The following is a 14,067-nucleotide window of genomic DNA, read 5'->3' on the forward strand; positions in this document are numbered from 1 at the left end:
GCCAGGACCAGCCCCAGGAGGCAGGGACCACACAGAGCCGTGCTTTCCGTGTGGCTCTAATATCCGGTTCCTCCGTCCAATTACCATCTTTTGTTGTGCTTCTAGCACCTTTATGAAAAAATAAGCACCACCAATAAGGAAGATGAAGTAAATGAGCCAGTAAGACAGAAAATGGGGGTGTGCGTCCAACGGGCTGACGTGATGAATATCGATGGCCGTGTGTCAGTTGCTAAATGTTATTTAAAACGTGTTCTCGCCGTCTTAAAGTCCTGTGTTGTCCTCCTGAATATGGAAATACAATGATTAGAAAGCTGTTTTACCGTCCTGAGATATATGCACCATTGATTTTGTAATTTGTTGCTACCTTCTACTTATAGTAAATGGTCCATGATACATAAAAGAAATTTATGTCAGAGCTTTTCACGGAGAATAAGTATTAGAAAGAAAATACGTTTAGACAATAGACTGGAGCAGTGGAATGGGGAGATCCTATGCTTGGGTTTGCGTAGTTCGTTTTCTCCCGGTAATTTTAATAGTTGCTATGTGAATATTTTACTTTTTTAGGGTATTTGATTCCATCTTGTTCTGATAATGGGTACATTTTAAGGCACAGCGGGGCCGAGTTACAGATCTGGGTCATTTGCAGTGCACTTTCTCTGGTGTCAATCAACAAATAAATGATTGCTTGCTGCCTTCTAGGAGTTATTAAAGGTGGCTTACAGCATCCTTCAGTGACGTCTTATTGCATTTTGGACTAAACATTAAATACGCGGCGTTGTCCACAAGGCAGGTTTCAGGGGTTCCACCCCACCGGGCCTCATGCCAGCCTCACTGTGTGCCCTCACAGTGCAAAACCCTCCCAGCTATTACCTGGCCTCGCTCCTGCACATCCCTCAGAGTAAATCCCACTTCCTCCTAGAGCCCTCACCTCCCTCTTGGTGCCAAATCAATATTGGCACTCCTCCCATCCTTTTATGCCCTGTAGCACCCTGACTTGCTCTCATCTCATGGTGGCATTGCAGTGGCCTGCTGTCTCTCTCTCCTACTGGGATGAACACAGGGACGTGTCCCTTTCCTTCACGGCTCCTGATCCATGCTTATGCTCACAGTTGCTGCCCCCCGCACACAGTCGACCTTTGCCACTGCAAGATAGTACAGTCCAAAAACTATATAACGTGCAAACCTAGAACCTGAATGAGCCCCTGTAAGCTCTCTCTGGGTGGAGAAAGAGCATATTGCCAGCACACCTGAAGCCCCTTCACCTCCCCTCTCCTCTGAGCTCTGTGGCATCCTGGATTTTATGGAAACTCCTTTCTTGCTAGTCTTCTTAGACTTAAGTGTGAACCCTTTGCTTATACTGTAGACTTGACCATTTTTCAATTTTATATAAATGAAATCATTCATCATATATTCTTTATGTCTGACCCATGTCACTTAAAATCATATCAGTGAGATTCATTCATGCTGTGCATGTGTACAAATGGATATTTCTATTGAAGTATAACATTCTGTTATATGGCATATAACACTGAGGTGGGCAAAATAAAGACTTCCCCAAAATGCCTGTGCCCTAATCTTCAGAACCTGTGAATGTGTTAGGTTACATGTCCAAGGGGGATTCAGGTTCCTGATGGGATTAAGATTGCTAATCAGTAGTATTTCTGTGGCCAATTAATTTCCCTGATGCTATGTATCTTTCCATTAGACTGAACTACATGAAAATGCCAGGATTAGGCTATTTTTTGATTACAGAAATACCTGTCAAACATGGATCCACTGAATAAACCCCATTCTAGGCCAGCTGTAGTTTAAAAATACTAGAGCTTTCTTTTTGAGGAATTTGATACCTAAATTAGTGAATACCTGCAGAAGACCCCATCCTTGTCAAGACTCTTGTGAACATTATGTTGTACCAACTGTCTTGGCTGGCGTTTGCTTCGGCTTGAATCAAGCCCCCTCCAGTCACAGAGGGGGCTACACTCCAATGCTGATAGATAGGCGATGGCAGGTGTAGACTCTTGAGGATCTCCCAAGGTAATTGCTATATTTCACTCAGTTTTGCTGGAAAGAGAACTATACATACTGGTGGAAAACCTGATCTTTTCAAATAAAATGATATGTCAGATTAGCAAATGCATTGTTGTGAAATTATAAACCACCTGAGTAGTTAGAATTTCCACCTGGGTTTTGAGTGTAGGGTTGGCCAGAATATGCCACAAAAACTAGGGCAAGTGATTTCACAAGTGAGCACGGACTGCCTTCTTGGAGATCGAACACCACAGGAGTCCATGTGCTCGACTGGGTGTCTTCACCACCCGGGGTCCAGCTCCTTTGTTCTCAAGCTTGAGAGATACACTCAAACTCCTTTAAGTAAAACCGGAGATAAGATATCTCTTAAAGAAACAGGAATGTCTTATTAAACCTAAGGGGAAAATTCCTTCAGGCCTCGGGAGGAAAATTAAGTCAAGAAATGGAAAACCAGGAGGGAGCCCTCTTTCTTTGCCTTTTGTCTCTGCTTCTCCAGGTCACCAGTTCCTTCTCCTCGTTTTGTAAAAGCTACTCTATTACCTCCTGAATCCGTAGGCCAGGTGCAAATAGGAACTTCTCCTTCCCCCTCTGTTCTCAGGTGTCATGACAGTCAGCTCAGTAAACCTGGAGACTTTGGTCCTACACTGGGAAACCTGGAGTGGGCTTCTGGCCCAGGCAGTCCATCCTTGTGTCTGCAAAGGTGAGGGCGGGGCTCCCAGGGCAGAAACACGGCTCTGACACCCATGGGTAGGAGAGGATGGCAGTGGAGACCACTGCCATGCCTTACATTTTTCATACAGATAGCTTCTGTGCTGTGCTGGAACATTCCATCAGGGTGGCAAGCCCCTTTGAAAAACTGAGCTCAGATTATTTCTGTGGCTGCCGTTAAATTGCTGGTAGTTATTGCCTTTGAGGCTTGTTTGAGTTACTTAATATTTATTGGGAGCCTGAGGGGCTTTTTGACATTGGGAAGTTGAGCTTGCAAAAATGCTGCCCAGTGGAGGAAATCCGTCTCAAAATTGCCTGTGAGTTCCAGTGAGTCTCCTCAAAGATAGCCCCTATCTGGAGAAGATTAGAACACATCGTTCTCACCCACACTGATGTGGAAGATGCAAATGTTCGATTTTAAATTCCACGACTCACTTCCATAGCCAGAGTCTCACTGAAAGGGACTTCCCTTGAGCCTGATATATTGCAAAACTTCCTCGACTATGATCAAGTCACAGCACCATTTGCTTTTGGTGATTTATGCACCATGATTCCTTTAAAGTATTATATCAGGGATCCCTGGGTGGCGCAGCGGTTTGGCGCCTGCCTGCCTTTGGCCCAGGGCGGGATCCTGGAGACCCAGGATCGAATCCCACATCGGGCTCCCGGTGCATGGAGCCTGCTTCTCCCTCCGCCTATGTCTCTGCCTCTCTCTCTTTCTCTCTCTCTCTCTCTCTCTCTATCATAAATAAATAAAAATTAAAAAAAATAAAGTATTATATCAAAATAGATCCAAGAGAGCCTGAGCTCTGAAGGTAAGAATAACTTACATTTTGAATTAATTTCACAAAGAATCTATTAGGCACAGTCAATTACACTCAAGAGCCTAAAATAATTTGAGCTCTGGTGTTGAATTTAAAATTAAAAAAAAAAATAAAGAAATTTTAGAAGATATATAATTAATAGAAATTTGCTTGTTTTGTTTTGTTTTGATCTCCCAAAAGGGCTGATGGAGCAGGAGCTCGCTCTGCACACTCAGTCCTGCTGATCGGCAGGTATGAGGCTGACAGCTGCCTCTGTCATGGCCATACATGGGTCTCAAAGGACTGTGCCCTCAGGCAGTCACAAAAAGTCATGTTGTATAAAATAGTCAACTTCAGAAGTTCCCAAACTCATAGGAAGAAAAGGGGAGTTGATCCCCAAGTTGACTTTGTATAAGGCAAATAGAGTAGGTAGCAGAAAGCCTGGAGGACTTGACTAGTGGGACAGGGAGGAATGTGGTGTGAGAAGTCAAGGGGAAGAGAGGCCCCTGAGAGTGTGTCTGACAGTCCTGCGGAGTACCAGCTTCTTTCCACTAAGATCGTAATGACTCATAATTAACTGCCGGTCCTCAGCAGTAGGGCCTGTCAACCAAATTTAATTTCTAATTAGTGAAATCAGTACAAGTTTTTTAAGGGTAAGACTCCCTCTGTCACCACCAGTGCCACCCCCCCACTCACACTACGTTGGTTGCTCCCATCTTTCCAAAATGGCTGCTCAAACAACCCCAGTCCTACAGCCAATCTCAGGGAGTAGGCATCAAGTGAGTACCTCATGACCCAGGTCCTATCCATTCCGTACACTCACAACTAGTGAAAGCATCTTAAGTACTTAGGAAACACTGCACAGCAGTCCCAGGGGAGGGGAGCATGTCAGGGAGCAGAACAGTCTCCCTGCTCAGAATACACAGAGCTTCCCTGGATGGTAGGCCCTGGCCCGGCCCCTCGCATGCTGGCTTGGATCTTCTATTCCAGCTGGAATTGTGAGGCCATATGAGCTGCTCCGTGTGTATCCTCTGGAAAGTTTTTAAACTATCAATGATCTGGTGATGTTCTAGAGAAGGCCTCTTTCAGTTTGGGGAGCTACAGAGAGTCTTCTCATCTTAGTATACTTCTGAAAGCTGCCTGGGTGAAGAGGAGATTGATTGGCTCAAGATGGACTATTGTGAAAAAAATAATTGAATTCATTTCCTTCCTCCCTGGTGAGTGGGCCATCTGGTCGACCCTGCCACCTTTAGCAAAGGGAAATAAAGTGCACAGTTGCCAGCTGTCCCCACCAGGGCTGGCAGGGCCTGGGCCTTTGCTGTCAATGCAGTCCCTGCTGTCCTGCTGCCACCCTGATTGCTCCTGCATCTGCAGATTCTTGCGCTGATCTTCCGAGGTAGCCGGGCTCCTTTAGGAAGAGACCTTAGTGAGACCCTTTCTCTCCTCACTTCTGCTGGAAGTGAGACCCCTCCCATCTCGTTAGCTGTGTGTGGCTATACATATGTTGTGGAAAACAAACATGCTACAAGGTGTGCCCAGAACCTTCGAGGTGGGTATTGCTTGGGGAACATGCTCTTCAACGTGTGGGGACATGGCTGGGGCCTGGATCACCCTATCGTAGGGACCCAACAGATGCCTATTTCTGCTCCTTAGAGCTCAGACATGGCCAAAAGAGATGTGATTCTCTGTGTTTATGTTCTTTATAACATATCAGAAACTTGATGTGCTTTTGAGTTCTTCCCATAGTGTCTGTTAAATGGTACTAAAGCATAATTTGGTAGTGAGTAGTGACAGCAGTAAATCGTAAAGCAACAGCTTACCTTTGTATAAATGCTATGAATTCTAGTGTGCTTCCAAACACACTTGCATTTGGTCCTAACACCCAAGCACTGGATTCCTTTTGTCTTCCACTTCTTCTTTGCTTTCTTTTTTCCACACCCTGGTAGCCTTCAGCTTCTCTAATTTCTAAATAATCACCTCAGACTTTTCTTGAGAATCTCTACTCCTTATCATAAAGCACAAGATGTGATAAAGTCAGCAAGGGGATTCCGTGGGAGAGAGGAAACTCAGGCCAGGGTGAGGCATGTGGGGTTTGAGCACTGATGGAGAGGGCCTGGTAGACATGCACGGTGACACCCCACCCCCCTTAATCCATGCACAGAATACTGCACATCTTCAATTATAATTTTAATGTATGAGTCTTCCATTTCAGTTGTACAATTGGCACATAAAATATCAAGCTCAAATCACAGATTACTAAGATAATAATGGTCTAAAAACATGAATTTTATACTTAAAACAACCTAGGAAAAAGGTTGAGTTTGTTTCTCATCCATTTGGTTGGGTTTGTTTTCTTTTTGCCTGAGTTAAGAGTAAGTGTGAGCCACAATTATATCACTAGGGACAAGGCAATTGCCAACTCTAGATGTCAGTTTGCATTACATCTGTTAGGACCGAGCGCTATTTATGGCATCATCAGTGGAGCTGGGCTTGTATTAATGCTTTGCTTTCCGCATCAGTCAACAATAGCTTTTCTTCCAGTGGTGCCAGCAAATAACAAAGTTACTTCTCATAAAGGCATTCATATGTCTGTTCTTCCATTCAACGTACAGTCCCCGAGCGCTGTGGTGTCCCAGTTCTATACCAGGCATCAGGAATACGAGCACACCAGGTAGCTTGGGGCCTGGAGATGACACAGGCATTAAAAACATAATTCAATAGTGCAGTAATGTTACAGAAAAGCATTTACAAAGTGTTACGGTTGTGTCCAGATGGAAGAACAATGAACTCTGCCTGCAAAACCAGGCATGGCTTCCCAGAATGTCAGAGATATGCCTCTGAGCCACGAGCTTTGTTTCTCACAGTTCTGGAGACTGGAAGCCCACCCTCCGGGTACAAGTGGCAGTGTCTTAAGGGCCCTTCCTCTTTAGGTTGCTGACAGCGCCTTCTTGCAGTGGCCTCTCACGTGGTCTTTCCTCCATGCGTGTGGGTACAGAGAAGGCAAGCTCCCTGGTGTCTCTCCTTATAAGGACACTCATCCTGACCTGAGGGCCCCATCCTCATGACCTCCTGTAACCCTCAGTACCCCTCAGAGGCCCTCCATCCATGTACCATCTCACTGGGGGTTTGAGCTTCCACATGTGAATTTAGGAGGGACACACACAGTTCAGTCCATGACAGCCTGACATCCTTCCTCCCAGTCCCATTCCTTGTGGTTTCTGTTCAAATGTCACTTTATTAGAAAATCTCTCTGACCTCCTTATATACAAACAGCTCACAGGATGCATTCCCTCCTTAGCCCCCCTCATTCTGCTTTTTTCTTCTCTTGGTGGGTTAGCCGTTTATTGTTTGTGTCCCATCCCTGCACCAGAATACAAGAAAGGAAATATGGAAAAATGAAAGCCATTCAGCTTGCTGGCTAGATAGCAGTGTAGTCTGTTTCGTTCACTGCTATACCCAAGGTCCTTGGGGCAGGGCTGGCAGGGGAAGTGCTGGATAGACATGTGTTGGATGGATGGATGGATAGATGGATGGATGGATGGATGGATGGAAGAAAAGGAAGGAAGGAAGGAAGGAAGGAAGGAAGGAAGGAAGGAAGGAAGGAAGGAAGGAAGGAAGGTTTGATCACCTGGTTACACCAAATGGTTCACTATAGACATGCTTTTCCATTTTACTGAATCTCTGAGGTATGCATGGGGTACCAAACAGAGCAGAGAATGTATTATGGTCTCATTTTCACTATTCTAGGCAAAATCATATAATTCTGCCAAGAAATGCACTACTGAAGCTTAACATTTTAGGGGATAATTTATTAACTTGTCTTGTCCTTCATGGGAAGCAGGGTCAGTTCTACTTAAATTCTCAATAAGTCAGCTCCTGCAAGTTAAAATGAGGAAGTCGTTTGAATATGGGAAGCCAAATGAGATGTTCAAAGAAGCACATATAAATCCAAATTCTAACTCAAAAATCATCTCTGTGCTCTGGTTACACCCATGTAGAAATTAAATGTGCATATAGACCATGACTGGAAAGGAAAATGGGGAAAATGAAAAGCTTTGTCATCTTGGATTAGCAAGATTATTCATGATTTGTTTCCTCTTTAATTTGTTTCCTATTAGTATTGTTACAGTAGTGTTTGTGTAACTTAAAAAAGAAATTTCTTGTACTGTGAAAAGTGAAATTTGGCAAATGAAAATGGAATTTAATTAAAGAATGTCTGCTTTCATGTGGGTAAAATTGCCCTGCTTTTTAAATGCGTAAGAATGCTGCCTGAAAGGCAATATGGTGCATCTGTCTTCAAGAAATGGTGTCATTGGGGTTCATTCGGGTACCTTGGTGGTTCAGTTGGTTACGGGTCTGATTCTTGGTTTTCATCCAATTAATGATCTCAGGGCATGAGATTGAGCCCTGCTTCCCGCTCTGTGCTGAGCATGGAGCCTGCTTAAGATTTCTCTCTCTCCCTCTCCCTCTCTTCCTCCCCCTACCGAAAGAAAGAAAGAGTGCCTTTGACCCAGAATCACTTCACTTGAGTGGGCTATGCTGTCAGTGCCTGTTTGGGTATCTATGGTACATCTCAGGATATATATATACACTGAACTGGTTTTCTGTGCATAGTATTTTCTTAGTCCAGTGAACAGGAGGAAGCAGAGTCTTTGTCCTCTTTCCAGAAGCCCTTGCCTCCCATTCATTTTCCACCCTTGAGTAGCAACTTCACAGCTTTGCATCTCTCTCTTCCATCCTATACATGTTCATAAAGCTTTTACTCTGATTGGACATTTTTAAGATCATTTATTTCCACCTTCCTTTCTGGAGGATTGGATCTCCAGGATCCCCGTTAGGTGTTCACCATCCTGCACACTTCCTGAGGAAGCCCCTCATCCTATTGTGGGGCAGTATTAATGGTTGGGAGTTTTGAAGGTGTACTGAAACACGATTCTACCTTCTGGAGCTGTACAGAGTAAGTTTCCTCTCTCTTCCATGTGATAGTTCAAGTGGATAAGACTTGAGGCTGAATGTCCTTCACATGACATGTTTTACAAACGTATCCATCTTCTGGTTATCTTGGCAGACATTCTGACACCATCTAGCCTAGACCTGGACATCCAGGCCAGGACACATTGTAGATGTGTTTGGCCTGGTAAGGGGACCACTGAGTCTCAGAAGGACTTCTGTCACTGAAACATGGGTTCGTACACTTCTGCAAGTAAATCAGCTATGCTACTAGCTCATCGGAACTTGACACAAAGGAAAAGTCTTAGGCTTCTTTGGGCAAATAAACTTTGACCAGTGTATTTAATAGATGTGTTTAAAACATTTTAGAATTTTAGAATATTATTAAAAACAAGATTCAAAAGATATCAATTGTTTGAGCTGATGAAGATAATAATGTTAATTTTATCATCCTGGATCTTGAATAAGGTTTGGGGTTTGGTCCTGAATATTAAAATATTCTGGTTTGATTATTACCCTGGGATTTAATATAAGCAGTATTTGAGAAATGCCAACTAGAGAAGTGCCTTGGTGGCTTAGTCACTTAAGCCTCTGACTCTTGCTTTCAGCTCACGTCATGATCTTAGAGTCAAGATCGAGCCCCGTGTCACATAGAGCTCCACATTGGAGTGGAGCCTGCTTAAGATTTTCTCTCTCCTCTCCCTCTGTCCCTCCCCTTCCATTTGCACACACACACTCTCTCTCTAAAAATAAAAAGAAAGAAAGAATAAAATATCCACTAGGCCCTACAAGAGATTATGTGTACTACATTGTTCATATGAAGAGTACTACTTCAAGATTTATACTATTCATGAATTTGGTGAATTTTCAAGTTTCCTTTGTAAACTTGGGCAAAGGGAAAAAGCTACTGAATCAGTAAAATCTGATCAGTTCTCCTTTGTTATTTTTTCTTGCATTGAACACTATCCATTCAGAAATGAGAGCAACTCAGTATTGGTTTTTGTCATTTTTAAGTGCTAAAAAGCCACTTCTTAATAGATCAATTCTGGATAGCAAATAAGGAGATTGGTTGAAATTTCTAAACAACTATAAAATTCTTTCTGGCTAAGACCATAGTGGCCCTCAAATTTTTCTTAATTTGATAACCTAGAGAGCCAATATTGAATATTTGCATGTCAATTATTAATTATTTGCCATCCTACATTTAATATTACCTTTGATTTGCAGAAATTTGCCACGTTCTAATGAGCTTTTAGTTTTGGATGAAGCTGTATTTGGGTATTGCATTATCAACTTTTTTGAAGCCATCTCTATTCTAGTTCATCTTGACTTGAAATTAATATTAGTTATAATTATGGGCACTATAAGAGAGAGTATTTTGTGGTCTGTGTATGGGCAGAAGGAGCAGTAGACCATTTTCAGTGTGACCATATGTCTTTATTTGCCAAGGGGAATGACAGTTGCTCTTGTACAATTATGGTCATTATTATAAATAAAAACTATTGTATTTATTAATTATTAACTATAAATATTAACTCCTTTGTCTCTCAAGGAATCCCAGGTTGGAGTATAAATTATACAAGCACACTGATGTGAGAGGGATTGAAAGTTGATTTCAGCAACCAGTATCCCTGATTAATTTCCTAGATTTATCTGACCTTTAGCACACTTCAGCAACGTCTCCAGATTCTTTCTCCCATCCCTAACTCCTGCTGCAATGCAAACACAGCTCCTTGGAGGGACTAAAATCTAGAATACGTATAATTTAATTACCCAGTGAAGAGATCTGGGGAATCTTGAAATCTTGTATGAAGTTCTATAGAAGGAAGAAAGGGCTCAAGATAGTGAACAACGCATACAAGTTAGTTAAACTTGGTATGTGGTATGTGCTAAATAAACATTTGAATCTGGTACTCTGGGATAGAAGTTAACAGTGTGGGTGTGAATGAAAAGGAAGATGAGAGAGGATTTGGAGCTGGGAATATTCATCATACTTGGGTTTGATTCAGTGGAGATTAGGTTGGCTGTAATGAAGAGAAATGCCACAGTTGCCCTGTGCTATAGAACCCAGTGTGCCAGGTGTAGAAACATTCAGTTCTCAGAAAAGCTGTAAACATAATAGACTATCATATTCGTTCTTGAGATGAGGTTTTGCCATGGTACAGAGATGAAAGCAGGAGGCAGAAGGGCAGAAAAAAGAGCTACTCATAGCTTCAAGGATAAGAATATGCCTCATTCACTCTTTTGTGTCTTGGTTCTTGATTTAATTGGAATGTATTTATTTGGTTTGTTTTATATCCTTACTTCACTCACTCGGTTTCTCTTTTCTGTTGTTGTTTTTAGGAGCTGGTGGGGAGTAACCCTCCTCAAAGAAACTGGAAGGGAATTGCAATTGCACTCCTTGTGATTCTGGTCATCTGCTCCTTGATTGTCACCTCAGTCATACTGCTGACACCAGGTACTTATATTTATTCTTGGAAAAGCAAGTCACTACAGGAGAAAATGCACAGTTTTGCTTTGCAATTTTTTTCTAAGTAACTACCTGTTACCTAATTTATTTTTCCCAGGTTCTGATTCCCATTGTGCCATATGGTTAAGTGATTAATATGTTTCCATGAAAAAAATCCATTTTGTATGCTTTGAATTCATTGATGTAATTGTTGACTAAGTGTAGAAATGCTCGGTATATATTAAAATTCATAATTACCTATTCATGCTTGACAAGCTTAAAGACAGTGGCATTATAAATATAACAATTCTGTGGATCTCATGGAATTCATGGTTACTATATCAAAGAGGAATTTTAAAAATCATTAAAACAACATACATTGAGTGTGAACTAACAACAGAGGTACTCGAAATAACATAAGAAAGAGTCAGAAATCTTACAGGAAAGAAAAAACACATAAAAATTGTTAGCAAAAACCTACAGCAAAAATGTGTATACACTTGCACCATTGAATGCTTCAAAAATAGGTGCTATAGGACCTTGGAGGATAGAGAGATCCATTGTGAGGAAATTCAGGAGGAAGGTGAGATGTGAAGTGGGCTGTGATGAAATGTTAGCTTAAGGAGAGAAGATTTTTCCTGTAAGATAACTACATGGCAGTTATAGGAAACTACAATGGCCACATTCTCATTGTCGTATTAGATTCCTAATTGTGTGAACAAAAAAAAACACACTTCTAACCGCCAGTAAATAGACTGTACAGGTATTAGACCTTAAGATGGAAAAAGAAGTAGATACATTGAAATGGATAGATAGATAGATAGATAGATAGATAGATAGATAAATTTGTTTTACATTTGTACAAAAAGTGCAAGTAAATTATGGATATACGTTTAAACAATTTCAAAACTTGAATGAAAAAAAGGGTAATCTGTACTCTGAAACCAAAACTAGATAAGGGTATCACAAGAAATGAAAACTATTACCAATATCCCTTATGAATATAGGTGTATATACTATACATCTATATATACTAACAAACTGAATCCAGCAACATATAAAAAGTATATTATACCATAACCAAATGTTATTTATCCCAGGAAAGAAAATTTGATTTACTGTATGAAAGATCAATATAATACATACATATTAATAGAATAAAGAGGGGGAAGGAACCCACATGATCATCTCAATAGACACAGAGCAGACATTTGCAAAGCCCAAAATCTTTTCGTAGCAAAACACTCAACAAGCTAGTAGAACCTTCCTCAATCTGATAAAAAGCATGTATGAAAAACTCACAGCTACTATCATACTTAATGGTGAAAGATTGAAAGCATTTCCCTAAGATCAGGAAAAGACAAGGATACTTAGTCTCCCTGTTTCTATTTCACATTGTATTAGAGATTCTGGCCAAGGCAATGCAAGAGAAAAAGATCCAGATAGGAAAGAAGTAAACTATCTCTTCATAGATAACATGAACTTGTATATAGATAATCTTAAGGAATATACACACACACACAGAAACACACATATGCAGCAAGGGTGGATAATATAGGATCAATATACAAACATCATTTGTATTTCCATATATTAACAATGAACAATCCAAAATTAAATTAATAAAATGTTTCCACCTGCAATAGTTTTGAGAAGAATAATGTACTTAGACTAAATTTAATAGAAGGTGTACAACCTTATCCACAGAAAAAAACATAAAACTAATTGAAATAAATTAAAGAAGACCTAAGAAAACGAAAAGATACTCTGTGTTTATGGATTAGAAGATCTGATATTGGTAACATAGCAATACTTCCTGAATATATTTATAGATTCAACTCAATCTTTATAAAAATCCCAATTTCCCTTTTTGGATAAATAGGCAAGCTGATTCTAAAATTTATATGAAAATGCAAGGGGCTCAGAATAGCCAAAACAACCTTGCAAAAGAATGTTGAAGTACATGTACTTCCTTATTTTAAAACTTACTCTAAAGCTACAGTAATGATGGTACTAGCATAGGTATAATATAGATTAATGGAATAGAACTGAAAGCTCAGAATAAAACCATACATCTATGGCCAATTGATTTTTGACAAAGGCACCAAGATCATGTGATGGGGAAAGAATAGTCTTTTCAACAAATAGTGCTTGCACAACTGAATATCTACATACAAAAGAGCCAAGTTGGAGCCCTACCTCATGCTTTATACAAAAATCAACTCAATGTGTATCAACAAGCTAATAAAAGAGCTGAAACTGTGACATTCTGGAAGAAAACTTAGAGGCATATATTTACAATCTTAGATTAGACAAGCTTCTTAGATATGACACTAAAAGCATAAGCAACCAGAGAGAAATTGGATAAATTGGGCATCATCAAACTTAAAAATGTTTGTGCATCAGTGGACAATATCAAGAAAGAGAGAAGACAACCCATAGAATGTGAGAAAAAACTTGCAAGACATATGTTCAGTGAAGATCTAATGTCCAGATTTTATAAATAATTATTGTAACTCAAAGAGAGAAATAATTTAATTAAAAACAACCAAAGGATTTCAAAAGTATATATCCAAAGAAATATAAATAGCCCATAAGCATTAAAAAAAGATGCTCAACATCATTTGTCATCAAAGACATGCAAATCAGATTCACATTATACCACTTTGTACACTTTAGGATTGCTATAAAAAGGGGGAAAAATGAAAAATAACATGTATTGGTAAAAATGTGGGAAAATGGGAAACTTCAAACATTATTAATTAGAATGTAAAATTTTGTAGACTCTGTGAAAAACGTTCAGTAGTTCCTCAAAAAGTCATAGAGTTAGCATATGACCAAGTATACCACGGGTATACACTCCCACGTGTATACCCAAGAAAACAGAAAACATGTTCATAGAGAAACTTGCATATGCCTGTCCATAGCACTGTTATTCATAAGAGCCAAAAAGGAACAACCCAGTTCCTTTCACCCAGTGAATAGATAAATGTGGTATGTGGTATTAATGTGGTATGGCCATACAGTGGAATATTATTCAACTATACAAATGAATGAATCTCTGATATATACTACCACATGGATAAAAGTTGAAGTAATTATGCTAAATGCAAGAAGTTAAACCCAAAA

General features: G+C 40.3%; 1 protein-coding gene across 4 annotated transcripts in view; it reads left to right on the forward strand.

The window, feature by feature from the left end:
• Positions 1-14,067, forward strand: part of DPP6 (dipeptidyl peptidase like 6) — an 825,076-nt gene that overhangs the window by 466,238 nt on the left and 344,771 nt on the right. For all 4 annotated transcript variants that reach the window (XM_038559795.1, XM_038559792.1, XM_038559793.1 and 1 more), the window contains exon 2: positions 10,833-10,947. In XM_038559795.1, coding sequence (XP_038415723.1) covers positions 10,833-10,947 — 115 coding nt within the window. The remainder of the gene's footprint in view (positions 1-10,832; positions 10,948-14,067) is intronic.

This window comes from Canis lupus, chromosome 16 (assembly GCF_011100685.1).
Source record: "Canis lupus familiaris isolate Mischka breed German Shepherd chromosome 16, alternate assembly UU_Cfam_GSD_1.0, whole genome shotgun sequence".
NCBI classification, from domain to species: Eukaryota; Metazoa; Chordata; class Mammalia; order Carnivora; family Canidae; genus Canis; species Canis lupus.